The sequence below is a fragment of the Durio zibethinus genome, chromosome 8 (assembly GCF_047325235.1).
Source record: "Durio zibethinus cultivar Kanyao isolate XHJ-2024 chromosome 8, ASM4732523v1, whole genome shotgun sequence".
Taxonomy (NCBI): Eukaryota; Viridiplantae; Streptophyta; class Magnoliopsida; order Malvales; family Malvaceae; genus Durio; species Durio zibethinus.
The window spans coordinates 3382312-3396686 of record NC_143169.1 but is presented as its reverse complement, the minus strand read 5'-3'; the positions used below and the strand labels follow the sequence as shown (position 1 = coordinate 3396686).

General features: G+C 24.5%; 1 protein-coding gene across 1 annotated transcript; it reads left to right on the top strand.

Annotated features, from left to right (window-relative positions):
- The first annotated feature begins 1008 nt into the window (after positions 1-1008).
- Positions 1009-6313, top strand: LOC111278805 (glycerol kinase). The gene is made up of 4 exons (XM_022865460.2): positions 1009-1297; positions 1637-1858; positions 2259-3225; positions 5914-6313. Exons 1-4 carry the CDS (start codon positions 1164-1166, stop codon positions 6157-6159), a joined length of 1569 nt encoding a protein of 522 aa, XP_022721195.2. The 5' UTR covers positions 1009-1163; the 3' UTR covers positions 6160-6313.
- The last annotated feature ends 8062 nt before the right edge of the window (positions 6314-14375 follow it).

The following is a 14375-nucleotide window of genomic DNA, read 5'->3' as shown; positions in this document are numbered from 1 at the left end:
GTCACACATCTGATTCCTTTTAAAACATTTTATAAGTTAATGTTTGAGCCCAATTTGTACAAAATGAACAAAAATTATATTATAAACTAAGATTGATGTTATTTTTTAGGGGTTTTTTTCTTTAACAAAGAAAATTATGTTTAAAATTGACATAATAATATGCATTTGGGTTAGTATTTTTATTTATTTTTTATAAATGCTGTAATATGGAGATAAAAAATAAATTATGGTCATATTTGTTATATAGGATAATGAATAAGATAATATGATAATTATTTTATATTATATTTGATTTGTATCTAATTAAAAAAAATAAAATTACAAGAAAAATTACTATCCTCGTATATGATAATTTAATTATTTCAAAGTAAAAAAAAATTATTTTTAATCAATGGAAGTAAATTTATATGTCCTATTATAAATTAAATAAATAATTTAAACTGTATAAATTTAAAAAATAATAATTTTAACTAATAAATAAATTATTTTATTTTTATTTTTGTATACATTAAATATAAGATAAGATGATATTATAAATATAATTATATTCATAATATCATCTTATCATATCATAATCTTATTTATCAAATATAATTTATAAATATTATTTATTAGATATCAATTTTTTAAAATAATTGCTTAAATTAATTAAATTAATTTTAAATTTATATTTTTAATTAATTATTTATTCACGATATGACAATAGGTTTGAATCTTTAATTTAATTTTGATAACATTTAACATAATTCTCCAAATACAGAAGTACCAAAAGTAGCATCCCGTTAAGGCAAAATCAATGCCAACAAATCTTTTGTTTTGGTTTTTTCATATTTGATAGAAACAATTATTAAATTTCTAGAAGGAGGAAAATATTAAATTAATTTCCATAATTGTCACGATTCATAACCAAAATTATCCAAAATAATTTGCATCACATTTCTTGTTTTGAAAAAAATTACCATATTTTAAAAATGTTTGGATAAACTTTGTCGACATTCCGAAGAAACCAGGGAAAATTTTCCCATGAAACAGGCCATCGGCCATCCCTATATAAAAGCCATACTCTCTGCCTTTCTTATCTTGTTTTCCTCCGTTTAATTTCTGTACCAAAGTTGACCAACAACCAAGAAGAAGAAGAACCCAAGGAAAGAACATAGAAGAAAATGTCAAGGGAAGAAGTTTTCATCGGGGCCATCGACCAAGGCACAACCAGCACTCGGTTCATCATCTATGACAAATCTGCTAAGCCCATCGGATCCCACCAAGCCGAGTTCACTCAGTTCTACCCTGAAGCCGGGTACTCCTTCAAAACTCACTCTCCTTTTATCTTCTTTGATTTTTGTCTCAAGATACACCCAACGGTTAAAACTTGAGACTTTCCGAATGAAAGTTTCAAGTTGGAATCTTGAGAAAAGAAAGATGGAAGTTTTTTTTTTAGGAAGAGAAAAGGGTTACCTGTATTATTATTCAATATTTATGCATAAAAGAAACAAATAACTTATTTGATTTTGAACAAGTATGGAAATCATTTCACCAGTATAAAAATTGGGTATGATGGATATATTATATAAAGATTGAAACTTTGGTGTGCTTATTGATTTTTTTTTTTTAAATGTTTGGAAACTTGGGGTGTCAGGTGGGTGGAGCATGATCCAATGGAGATATTGGAGAGTGTGAGATTGTGCATTGCAAAGGCATTAGACAAGGCTACAGCTGATGGTTACAACGTGGACAGTGGATTGAAAGCAATTGGGTTGACCAATCAAAGAGAGACAACTCTTCTTTGGAGCAAATCTACTGGTTGTCCACTCTATCCCGCCATCGTTTGGATGGATGCTCGTACCAGCTCTATCTGCAGGTAGGATTTTCGTCCATTTCCTTTGCATTCCTATTTGTTTATTCCTTACTTTTTTTTGTTTTTTGATAAATTAACATAATGCTCATATGTTGATCTGGATTTTTCCTTAATTTTGATGAGCACTTTTTTTTTTTTTTGAATTGGGTGTTAAGACTCTTGATTATTGATAAGTTTCAATCATTACCCACCTTCCCTTTCTTTGCGAAACTTTAATCTTGAACTAGAAATATTTTTTATACTTGGAACTGGATTGATGTATACTCGGTTTTTGTAATTAAGAATTCTGTTATTGGCATGATATTTTTAGTTTTTCTTGTCAATAGCCAGGTTTTGACACTGTTTTTGTAAGAACTTGCTGTTCTGTTATGATATTTTGATGTTTGAGGTGATTTTCTGCTAGAAAATTGGAGAAAGAATTGCCAGGAGGCAGAACACATTTTGTGGAAACATGTGGTTTGCCCATAAGCACTTATTTTAGTGCAGTGAAGCTGCTATGGCTGATGGAGAACGTGGATGCTGTTCAAGCTGCTGTTAAGAAGGGGGATGCCTTGTTTGGAACTATAGACACATGGTTAATCTGGAATTTAACTGGAGGCATAAATGGTGGATTGCATGTCACTGATGTTTCTAATGCATCAAGGACGATGCTCATGAATCTCAAAACCCTTGATTGGGATAAAACCACATTAGAAACTCTGGGAATACCTGCTGAAATTCTGCCCAAAATTATAAGCAACTCTGAGGTCATTGGTAAAATTGGCCAAGGATGGCCTATTCCTGGTGTTCCAATTGCAGGATGTCTTGGTGATCAACATGCTGCAATGGTTGGGCAAGCTTGCCGAAAAGGTGAGGCCAAAAGCACTTATGGAACCGGTGCCTTTATCCTTCTCAACACAGGTGATGAGATAGTTCAGTCAAATCATGGGCTTCTAAGCACGCTTGCATTCAAGCTTGGTCCAAAAGCACCGACTAATTATGCTTTAGAGGGCTCTATTGCTATTGCTGGAGCTGCAGTTCAGTGGCTAAGAGACAGTCTTGGGATAATTAACAGCGCAGGCGAGATTGAAAGTTTGGCATTGCAGGTTGATTCCACAGGAGGGGTTTACTTTGTTCCTGCTTTTAATGGATTGTTTGCTCCATGGTGGCGAGATGATGCTCGTGGGGTTTGCATTGGAATCACAAGGTTTACAAGCAAGGCTCATATTGCTCGCGCGGTGCTTGAAAGCATGTGTTTTCAAGTGAAAGATGTATTGGATTCAATGCACAAAGATGCAGGTGAGAAGGGTGAGGTTAAGAATGAAAAGGGAGAGTTCTTGCTTAGAGTGGATGGTGGTGCCACTGTCAACAACCTCTTGATGCAAATTCAGGTTAGGACTGTATTCTATGCCTGCTGTTTTCTCATTTCTACCTTGCAATTATAGAGCTTATTGCTTTCAATGAATTTAAGCATTCCAGTTTTTATTTTTTGGGTTAAAAGTGTTGCGGTAATCATTGCTCAATTTTTGTTATTTAGTTTTTATGTTGTTCCTTTTAGGAATTCCTCCTCCTCCACCATTGTTCTTTTCCTATAGAGACTACAGTTATCCTTTTTGGTGTGATATAGAACCTTCATATTATTTCATCTTTCGCATTTTCTCTGGTTTATTATTTAATTACACCACTGATATATTTTGGTCCAGTGGTGGACCGAAACTCAATTTTTGATTTTTTTTTCTTTTTTGTCCACAAAGATTATGATGTCCCTTTGATTTATTTTTTGATTTAATTATAATAAATTAATAAATAAATAGATTTTATTATTAAATAAAAATATTATTTTTGTTAATTTTTAATTACTATTTAATAAACGAAATTATTATTTATTATAAGAATGATTTAATAATTTATAATAATTTTTAAAATTTATAAATATTAAATAATTTAAAATTTTTATTACATACAAATTTTAATTTAATGTTTTTAATAGTCCTTTCCTTTGTAACTACAATTCATCTCACTTTCACAATTACGTCTGCATTAAAAAATATATTTTCACAATTAATTTTAATTTTATTGTTAAAATAATTAATTTTACCTCTATCACTGTTGAGATTAGTTTTGATGATATTAAAAATAGTGATAACGATAAGATTAATTATTGTAATGATAAAATTTATTATTATAATAATAAAATTAAAATTAGAATATATGTTTGAATTTAAAAGTAAGTTGACAATGAAATGAGTTGTAATAAAAAGAGAATGACTATTAAAGATATTAAATTAAAAATTATATATATAAAATTTTATAATATATTTGTCATTTATAAATTTAATCGATAATTGAAATTAATAAAATTATTTTTATTTCAAATAATAATTTTGTCAAAAATTAATAATAACATATTTATCTAGATTAAATTTTAAAAAATAATATTTTTATTTAATTATCCGGAGTCTCATTTTTTTTGTTTTATATATAATTAATTAATTATGTATCTATTTTCTAGTTATGTAATTCTTTTATTTAATAAATAAATTGGTTATAATATTTTTTTATTATATATTTTCCTTTATATGATTATTTTTATTTCTAAATAATAATTATTTTCTTAAACAAATATTAATATATTTATTCATATTAAAATAAAATAATAAGTATTTATTTTATGATTTATATAATTATCTATTTTTTATTCATTAATAATTTATTTGATTATAAAAAAATGGTGATAATGAAATAAAATGAACAAATAATCATTAAAAACATTAATTTAAAATTAAATTAATAAATTATTCTTATATATTTTTTACTTTTATTTAACATTTATCATATTAAAATTTATTCAAAATAATATTAATAATAAAAATTAATATAATTTTATATTTAATATTTTAAGTTGAGATATCATATATTTGTATAATGTGTGAAAATAAATCTAATTTACTTATATATTTATATATAATAAATATGTGTTTTATGTATATTAAATCAAAACTAAGTAGTTTTGATATGTTGCTTTATAAGCATAAAATAAAAAGCCTATTTTCTTTCATTTTCTCCTTTTACATCTCTTCCCCTCCCACTCCCTCCACCAACACCCCACACTGTCAGACATCATTAACCGTTCCATTCTTCTCTTTCTTTTTCATCTCTTCCCTTCCCCCATGCTGCTACATATCATTAGCCTCTAGCTTCTTCTCTGTTATTTTTTTTAGCTTTAAATTTTTTTCATCACCCTCAAATAAAAAAATCAAAGCTTTTCTTATATAACAGCATGGTTGAGCAAAAATTTGCTTCACTTGCACCATACCTTGGTTTTGGTTGGATCCAAATGAGTCCTAAATAGTTTATATCCAAAGCCTCCGGATTTCAAAACAGTTTTTTTAAAAATTAAAACTTTTTGGCATGCAAATTTCATATAAACCTGGTGAGCAGTCAGCCCAAGCATGAGCTGTGTTCTTGATAGCTTGATATTCTTTTGGCACAATATCTTACCGTATGAACTTTTATCCAATTTTTGTTTATTGATGCAACATATTCTTGGTAAAATTGGATTCTTTTGGTTTCTTCTCTTTATCTCTATCTCTTAATTTAATTAGAAATTCATGGAATTGTGACTTTCTTGTTTCATCATGTGAACTGCTGGTTTTACTCTAAAATCATTTCTTTGGAAGGTAGTTTTGAGATATTTGCACAATCTGAACAAATAAATATTGGTTCTGATGGAGTTAATTGTCGGTAGTCCTGATATGCACTGCAGTCTCCATGTTGTTTTAAGTTAAATTGCATTAAAAATAGAAATTTCAAGCAGTTTGATGATGATGAGGTTGAATCAGCCTCATTTTTAAGTGCAGATAACTTTTTTCTTAAAGTCTCTGCTGTCATGGCATATATAAAAGTTTTCACTCCAACATTGAATGAAAATGGAAGAGATTGCATGTTTGCACATCCTTAGCTTCTTTTTTTCTCCTTCATTTGTCTGTTCAATGATCACCATTCCTTGTTGAGACCCTGTATGAATCATTCAAAGTAAGTCCTGTGATCATATAAATTCCTTTTATCGTGGTTTTTAGGCGGACTTGCTGGGGAGCCCTGTTGTGAGACCAGCTGACATAGAAACAACAGCTCTTGGAGCCGCATACGCTGCTGGATTAGCCGTAGGAGTGTGGAAAGAAGATGAGATTTTTGCTAGTGGAGAAAAGGTTGAAACTTCAACTATATTCCGTCCCATATTAGGCGAGGAACTAAGGAAGAAGAAGGTGGATTCTTGGTGTAAAGCTGTTGCAAGAACGTTCGACTTGGCCGATCTTTCTATTTGATGCACTGTCATTTGTCTTTTATCCATTCCCCTTCTTTCTTTTTGCACTTCTTTTCCCAGATGGTTGTTCTATTTCTAAACAGTTTTTGGTGCATGGCAAACATTATTTAAAGACACGTTCTTAGAATATTAGATTTTAATTTTAATGATTTAAATTTAAAGATATTAAAATTTTAATTTTAATGACTAAAATTAAAATTTGATAGCCTTAATTATTATTGGCGTTGTCAAAAATATCATTTTAGTGGGATGAAAAGTAATTACACTTCTTTCATTATTTATTTTATTTATTTTTTTGTTGATATCTTAAAATTATATATATATATATATATATATTTCAAACAATTGGTATTTCTTTTTTATAATTTTCAATGTTGTTGGGGGAGATCAAAAAGCAATTACATTTCTTTTACTATATTTTTTATATATTTTTATTTTATTTGAAATTTTTAAATATCTTAATCCATGAAAATAAAAAAGTACCATATAAAAAGGATTGAAAGATTATAATTTAAAATACACAAATATACAAATATAAAATTTTTCATACAAAATCTATAAATAATGACAATATCATTATAAAAATAAAATACAAATAGCAAAAAAATATAATTATATAAAATGGAGTTTTAAAATTTTAGGATTGAAGAGTTATCGTGTATCCAAAAAGAAATATTTAAAAAATAATAAATTCTTTAATTTTTAAATAAATATAAAAGTTTTTAATCTTATTTGTAAAATTTAAAAACCCTATTATTAATAAAAAAAATAAAAATCCAAAAAAAATTTCATACCATTTTATAATTATGATGAAGAATTTTTATATTTTAAAAATTATCATTAATATATCAAATACATATATATATATATATATTATGATTTCAAAGGAAAAAAAAGCCCTACATTAAAGAAAGAATGAGAGAAGTTAGGATGAAACTCAACCTTATGTATTTTTTAAAATTTACTTAATCACTAAATTAAACAGTTGAAATCATATTAAATATATATTTTAATATACGCAATCAATCAATTATTCATTATCTCGATTTAAGTAATAAATTATTTATTATATATCGCTGAAAAAGTTTTTAGATTTTCATTTAATGGCAATGAAAATATTTTAGAATTATAAAATCTTAAGTTTAAGTTTTTACCATAGGTGGGTTTAATCCAATTTTATGTTAAATTTATTCAACTAAACATTAATTTATTGTTTGATTGATTTATTTACTTTATGTAATTAAGTGATTTTTTATGTGTAATATTTAAATATGATTGTAATTTTTTTTATACTTATAAAATTTGAGGTCAAATGACTCCGCTATTATAATGCGATAAACCCCTGTCAAATCTAGCATCTAATATATTATTGCAGAATGTACGAAAATTCATTGTGGCTAGGGCTGTAAACGAGCCGAGCCGAGTAGTGAGAAGCTCGAGCTCGAGCTCGACTCACAACTCGGGGCTCGATACTCGACTCGAGCTTGATCGAATTTTATTTTTCAAGCTCGAGCTCAATTCGTGATTGAATTCGAGTTACTCGAGCTCGCTCGATTAAGCTCGATTAATATGTAAAAATAAGCTCGATTCGTATACTCGACAAGAGTTCGATTATTCATGCTCGAACTCGAACTCGAACTCGAATTCGAAATATTTTATTAATTAAAAAAAATAAAAATATATTTAAATATAAAAGCTCGATTAGGCTCACGAGCTACTCGAGTCAGATATAAGAATACTCGAATTCGGCTCGATCGATAAGTCGAGCTACTCGAGCTCAAGCTCGACTCGACAATAATCGAACCGAATTCGAGTTTTTTTCGAATCGAACCCAAGTAGCTTGTCAGTACTAATGTATTATTTACACCCCTAATTGTGGTCACATGTTGGTTCTTGATTTCTTTTTGTTTTGTTTTGTTTTTTTTAAATTTTTACCTTTTTTTAATATTTAATAATTTTTTAAAATATATAAAATATATGTTTTTAAAGTTTTTATTTTACGTGTGTGATATGCACTTATCAAACTTCTTTTACTTTTTATACCTTTTTTTTTTCTTTTTAAAAATTTTAATAAATATTTTTTAGATATTACTTTTTGTATGGAAATGACTTGATATTAATAGTATATCACGCATTTATTTTATTTTTATTTTTTATATATTTAAAAAATAATTTTTTATATTTTAATTGTTTAAGATCCACTAGTATGACATGTCAAACCATTTAATTCTTTTTTTATTTTTTATTTTTCCAATTTTGTATTTTTTTCTTTTTTAAAATATTTAATACATATTTTTTAAAAATTAAATTTTTTTGAATATGGGACGCATTTGATATTATTATTTGAAATATATATTTTTTTTTATTTTTTAATTTGATAATTTTTAATGAAAAGAATATTAGCAAATGTGTAGATGTCATATTTGGATTTGATTTTTTTTTATTTTTCTTAATTTTTGTATTTTTAAATTCATGATATAATATTTTCAAGAAATGCTCATTGCTAATGTTACATGGCAACTCAAGCGTTTTTACTTTTTTACTTTTTACTTTTCATCTTTTTCCATTTTTTTAAAAAAGCAAACAAATGTGTACATGTTGTACCTTATTTTAATTTTTTCTTACACTTTTTTTATTTTTTAATTAGATAATTTTTACACCAGAAGAAATTGATAAATAAATTATTAAAAAAATATCAATGAAGATATGTATGACAAAACAACTTGTATCCAATTGATTTCAATTCATTTGGATCCAAAACAATGCATTATTTTTAATTTGGGATCGAATTGAGTTTTTTTATAAAAATTATGGTAGTGTCGTATATGAGTATAATATGTTTTTTCCTACCTAAGTATATATAAATATATATTATTTTTATTTATTTAATTTATACATATGTATTATATAAATAAAATTATTATTTAATATTTTAATTTAACAAATTCACATGCGATCACTATTTGCCTTCTTTTTTTTCTCGTCATTTTTTTATGTTTTTAAAAAGATTTTTTTTACTTTTTTAGATTAAATAAATTTTATAAAAAAAGATAATAGATATAAGATAACAAAACAACTCATATCTTATGTGTTTTTATTCAATCTGATCTAATATGTGTTTATTTTAAAAAAAATTTTAGATCGAATCAAGATTTTTCTTTTGTTAAAACCAAGGTTTAGGCCAAAGGGGCTTAAAGTTATTTGTCTGACCCCAAGTATGTATAATGATATTTTAATTATTTATTCTCTTTTATATTTATATATTATATTAATAAAATTTTTTTATTTAATATTTTAATTTGATAAAAATACTTTATTTATATATAATTAAAATGTAATATATTTTTATATCCATTCAGTATATAAATTTTATTTATTGTGGCTTTTGTTTAACCTTCATTATCAAAATGACATTTTGTTTTTCCGTTTTTCTTCTTTTTTTCTTTTTTATCTTTTTTAGTTTTTTTTTTTTAAATTTAAATAAATTTGTTCAAAAAATCTAATGAAGGTATCCACGTGGCATTCAAATTAGATTTTCTCTTTTAGTTTTTTTCTTTTTTTAATGACATAAATTTTGTAATGAAAGGAGTTGATGAATAGGAATGACAAAACAATTCGTATTAATTTCAATCCAACTCGATTCGACAGGAGACCTTTTTTTTTTCTCTTTTTGGTTTTTTTTTTTGTTTATTTTTTATATAAATTTTGTAAGAATATAATATCATCGAAGATGTCCATGTAGCAGTACCTGCATTTGTTTATTTCATCCATATTTTCATTTTTATTTTATATTTCATTAATTATATCAATTTTACAATAAAATAAGTCAATCAATAGGGATAGCAAAATAATTAGTATCCAATAACTTTCTATCATCAATTAAATATAAGTGTTTTTATAAAAAAATTGGTATCGAGTCAAGTCAGGTTGCCTTTTTACAAAAAGTTAAGACAAGTCAAAAGCGAATTTATGATACTTTATCCCATGTCACCCTGTAATATATATATATATATATGTATATATATTTATTATCTATTTAATTTTATATTTATATGTATTATATTAATAAAGTTGTTGTTTTATATCATAATTTGACATATTAACATTTTAAATTTAATTTTAATATTGACATGGCAACTCAATGGTCTCTATTTTTCTTTTCCCTTTTTAAAAAATTTTCGTTTTCCTTTTTATTGTTTTTTTATTTTTTTATTTTTTAATTAATTAAATAATTATTTAGTGCCTGAATTTTTAAAAAATAATATTTTAAATTGAATTGGAATGTCCATATATAGAGGTGTTTATGAGTTGGATAAGGTCAAATTCGGGCCAAACTCATGTTTAGTATTAATAGATTATGTGCTTGTTCGAGTCCAGCCCAACTTGGTACTTCAGGTTTCAAAATTTGTTCAAGTCTGGCTTAAATTAAAAAAATAAATCTCAAGTACACCTATTAAACTTAATTTATATAATAAAAATTTTAAAAATTTTAAAATATAAAATATAAAAAATAAAAATTTACATATATATACTTATATAATTAAAAATTTTAATTATATATGGCTTATTCAGGTCAAGTTCATGCTTTAATTTTTTTGTCTAAGGCTCGGCTCGAAATTTAAATGGGTTTAAAAATTATGCTTAAACCCATTTAATGGGTTTTAATTTTTAATCAAAAACCTTTTAAAACTTAAGCAAGCTTTCTGACTTGGATAAGTAACTTAGCCCTTAAATAAGTTTATCCATATCATACCTCAATGAATCCTCTTTTCCTTTTTTTTTTTTTTCTTTTAATGCATTTTAAAAAGTTAATTTTGTTTAAAAAAATGGTAATGGAGATATCCATGTAATACATCCATTTGATTTTTTTCTCTTTTGTAATTTTTATATTTTTTAATTAAATAAATTTTATAATAAAAAGATGCCGATTAATAGTAATGACAAAATAATTTGTATGCAGTGGGTTTTAGTCTATCCCAATGTTATAGGAATCGATTTTTTTAAAACCAAATTCGAGTTAAAATGAGTCGATTTTTTTATAAAATACTAAATTGAGACAAAAGTATATTTAAGATATTTTACCTCGACTTATTACAGAACATATATAAAAGTATATATTTTATTATTAATTTAATTTTATATTTATATATTTATATTATATTAATAAATTTTTTTAATATTTTAATTTAAAAAATTAATATTTTAAATTCAATGGGGGTGTTCATGTAACACCTTTTATGAGTTGCTTTTTCTTTTATTTTATCGTTTTTACTCTTTTTTACTTTTCTCTGATTTTTTTGCTTTATATTTTTATCTTTTGTTAGATATATTTTATAATAATAAAAAATCAATTTAAATATCAACATCTCGCCCTTATTCTTTTTACATATATTTGTTTCAATTAGGGGTTTCATTTAGTCTATAATTTTTGTCAAAATGGTCGTTTTCTGCATGGCATCCGTTCATTTTTGGACATGAATGACACTTTCTTATTGTGGAAGGCATTTGTGATAATTCATATACATATATAAAATCTTGTGATCTTTGCTTTAAAGCTTTAGTAGATGCAGTGGGAATTGGGAGCTTTCGTTTCAGCTGATGTATAAGCCAGCACCTAGGCCTTAGCGGCAATCAAAACCCTTCCAACTTCCCTTGTCCTAGCCATAATCTCAGCCCACCAACTGTCCAATGCAGAAAAAAAAAATAAAAAATAAAAAGGAAAAATGATGGGTGGCATTGGAAGTCCAGCTAATGCCCATCTAACATATCTAAATATATAGAAGGCAAAATTTTAGACAAAAATATATATATATATATATATATCTAATGTAGATAGTCTATAGAATTGATATGTGAATAATTTTTAAAAATTATTGAGTATTTTTTAATAAATTAATTATATTTATGTTTTATTATTTATCTTAAATTATTCTTAATTAAATTTATATTAAAGATAATAAAACTTTAATTGCTATCAGTTTTGTCACCCCTTTTTAATTGTAAATATACTCTTAAATTATATTAGTTTTAAGTTTGTGTTATGCATGGACAAATAAATCAATTATATTTTTTAAATACACTACTATTTAAAGAGTAAAGGATTATTTATTAAATATATTTATAATTTTGATAAGAAATTATATTTTCATAATAATATATAATGTTAAAAATCTTATTTTGTAATATGGGTGGTATATTATATATATATATATATATATATATGAAAAGGGATCAACTTACACTAATATAAAACTTTTTAGTTTTATACCTTTTTTAAGTATTGATTTCAATAAATTTAAGATATGAGATTAAACCATTTTTTGACTTATCTCTCTCGTATCTTAAATCTATTGAAATCAATGATAAAAAAAATGTAAAAAAGTGTCAAATATAATGGTATACTTTAGAGAACTTAACTTATTGATATCTACAAATTAATAATTTAATATTCATACCTATCTCATCTTTATTTTAAATTTATAATTTAATAGATACAATTGAATTATCTTACTTTTCTCTAAAAATAGAAAATATAAATTTTCAAAAGACATTAAAGTGAAACAATTATTAAGTATTGAAACAAATATTATATTTATTTGATTGATGAACTTTCAATCAAAAATAGTATTTGATTTACCTAATTAAGAAAATCATTAAAATACTTTAAGTCGACATACGGTTATAAGAAAAAAATTAATGGAAATGAAAATCAATTATTTATTTTAAGGTTTCATTGTTTTCTTCAAAATTAGAAAAGTTGTCCAAAATATTTTTCAGATACAACATTTTATTTATATTTTTTGGAAAAATTATAGCATGAAAATTTAACAAATTTAATAGAATTTAACTGGATAAGAAAAATGAATTGTTTCGACACTTATTTGGTAGTATACTTTAGTATGTACAATTGTATGAATTGAAATATAAAAATTAGAATAAAAATATTGTAAAAAAAATGCATGATAAAATGTTGAATGTAAAATTATATTGAATCAATGTTTTTGAATTATTTGGTCAAAATAAGTATATCATTGACCTTAAAACTTGTATAACTTATCTTGTAATATATCATAAAATTGAAAATAAAGAGCTATTTTTGTCTTTTAACAATTTTCATTAATAATAAAATTTATTTAATTGTTTGTTATATATCATGTTGGATATTAAATAGCAAAATTGTCTAAGTTATTAATTTTAAAATTTTTAAATCATCAAACAATGTGTATATACCTTATTTGATCCAGGTCCAAACCAATTAAGTCTAGCTCAATAGGGTCTAACCTGTTAAGCCAAATTGATTAATTAATTATTTGTTTATTTATTTATTTATTTATTTTAGATTTTATCTTTTGCTGATTATTTTATTTATCTTTGATTTTTTTGGGTGATTTATCTTTGATTTTTTTGTTTGATTTATCATTAGTTTTTTGATAACATAATCATACATAAAAAAAAGGGCTTAGAAACAACTATTCTACTGTGAATAAGGATGCAGAGTCGTAGGAGGATTCAATCTGTATAAGGATAAATCTAATGATTAATTTGATCTTGTCAACAAGGAAGTCAAAGTTGATCAGAAGCTTTCATGCTTATTTCCTATAAATACAGTGTGTCGTTCCTGATTTTCTTCCTCAAGCCGATTTGCACCGTAACCACTAAGCCGAGCTGTTTCTTTTTTATTTTTTATTTTATTTTATTTAGTTATTTATTTATGTGTTTGTTTATTTTTAGGGTTTTTTTGCATGATTAAGTTTAAGGAAAATAATAAAAAAATAAAATAAAATTTGAGAATAAATATTAATTATCCAATGATGAAATTTTTAGAAATTTCAAATGATAAATTTTTATAAAATTTTTAGATGAAAATTTTTTTCTAAATTTGTCCCAAATGGTGGAATAATTTAGAAAAAGTTTCAATAAAATAATTAATATTTGTTCTCAATAAAAAATCAAAAATAAAAAAATAAAAAATATTAATAAAAATTTTGAAATTAAATACAAATTACTCAAATGAAAAATTTCTTAAGAAATCTCTAGGTAAAAATTTTCTATAAATTTGTCCCGAATGGTGGGATAATTTAGATGAAATTTCAATAATGATATTCTTTTTCCAAAATAAAAAAATAAAAATCTTTGGTTAAAAATATATGACAATTATTAAATGATGAGATTTTTAAAAATTTCAAATGGTAAATTGCTTAATAAATCTCTAGGTGA